The 857-nt window shown below is 28.2% G+C and overlaps 1 protein-coding gene across 1 annotated transcript in view; it reads right to left on the bottom strand.

Annotated features, from left to right (window-relative positions):
- LOC108781065 (uncharacterized) overlaps positions 1–411 on the bottom strand; it is a 24,490-nt gene extending 24,079 nt beyond the window's left edge. The window contains exon 1 of the mRNA XM_018548936.1: positions 312–411. Within this exon, the coding sequence (XP_018404438.1) occupies positions 312–411 (100 nt within the window). The remainder of the gene's footprint in view (positions 1–311) is intronic.
- Between the last annotated feature and the right edge of the window lie 446 nt (positions 412–857).

Raw genomic sequence — 857 nt, 5'->3', positions numbered from 1 at the left:
CTACAAATTTTATAATAAAAATATAATTATAAATAATATTAAATATTAATAATTATATATAATATTAAATCTTAAATATCATAAGACCGTACATGTGAGAGACACAACCAATGAGAAATAAAGTTTTTAACGATTTAATTGAATTGTGCTTGTATAATTCCACGTGAATTTATATATTACGTATATTATCTTTTAAACTGTGCGCCGCATAATTTTTCAATCTTGAAACACAAATTATTAAACTATTACAGCAATATTATATATTACGAGTTAAACTGATCAACAATTTAACAATTTTTGATGCTTTTTACGTATCTTAGACCGATGTTGAACGATAAATATGCCGAATAGGAAAACAGCCCCGATGACCTTGATCTTGTCAAGGTCACGATCCTGAGTAACCTCCAACATGTTTTAGCCCTGGCTTGTTATTGTTATTTGTTAAAAACTTATTAACACAAAGTTTACAAAAATAATATATCATTTCTACTATAACAAAAGTCTCGAATATTTTTGTTTTTAAAGTACTGAATTTTTGTTTTATATAACAGAACGTTATTGTTAATGACTTTTTAACAAATAACGAGCGACGGCTGTTGGCGGTTACTCAGAGTCATGACCTTGACAACATATGTCAAGATCAAGATCATCACGGCTGTTTCCTCTATTCGGCATATTTACCTGTTGAACGACATATTGAAATCTGTAAATAATAATTTTATTGCGAAAATATTACTTCGACCGGGAATCGAACTCGAGTCTCTTGCATTCCATGCGTTCTAAGCCTTTAGATTATCGAAGTATAATTATAAATATATAATCTAACTCGATAGTTACATATAATTATAAACATATTA

Source organism: Cyphomyrmex costatus, unplaced genomic scaffold, assembly GCF_001594065.2.
Source record: "Cyphomyrmex costatus isolate MS0001 unplaced genomic scaffold, Ccosl1.0 scaffold76, whole genome shotgun sequence".
Lineage (NCBI taxonomy): Eukaryota > Metazoa > Arthropoda > Insecta > Hymenoptera > Formicidae > Cyphomyrmex > Cyphomyrmex costatus.
This window is presented reverse-complemented; position numbering and strand designations above follow the sequence as displayed.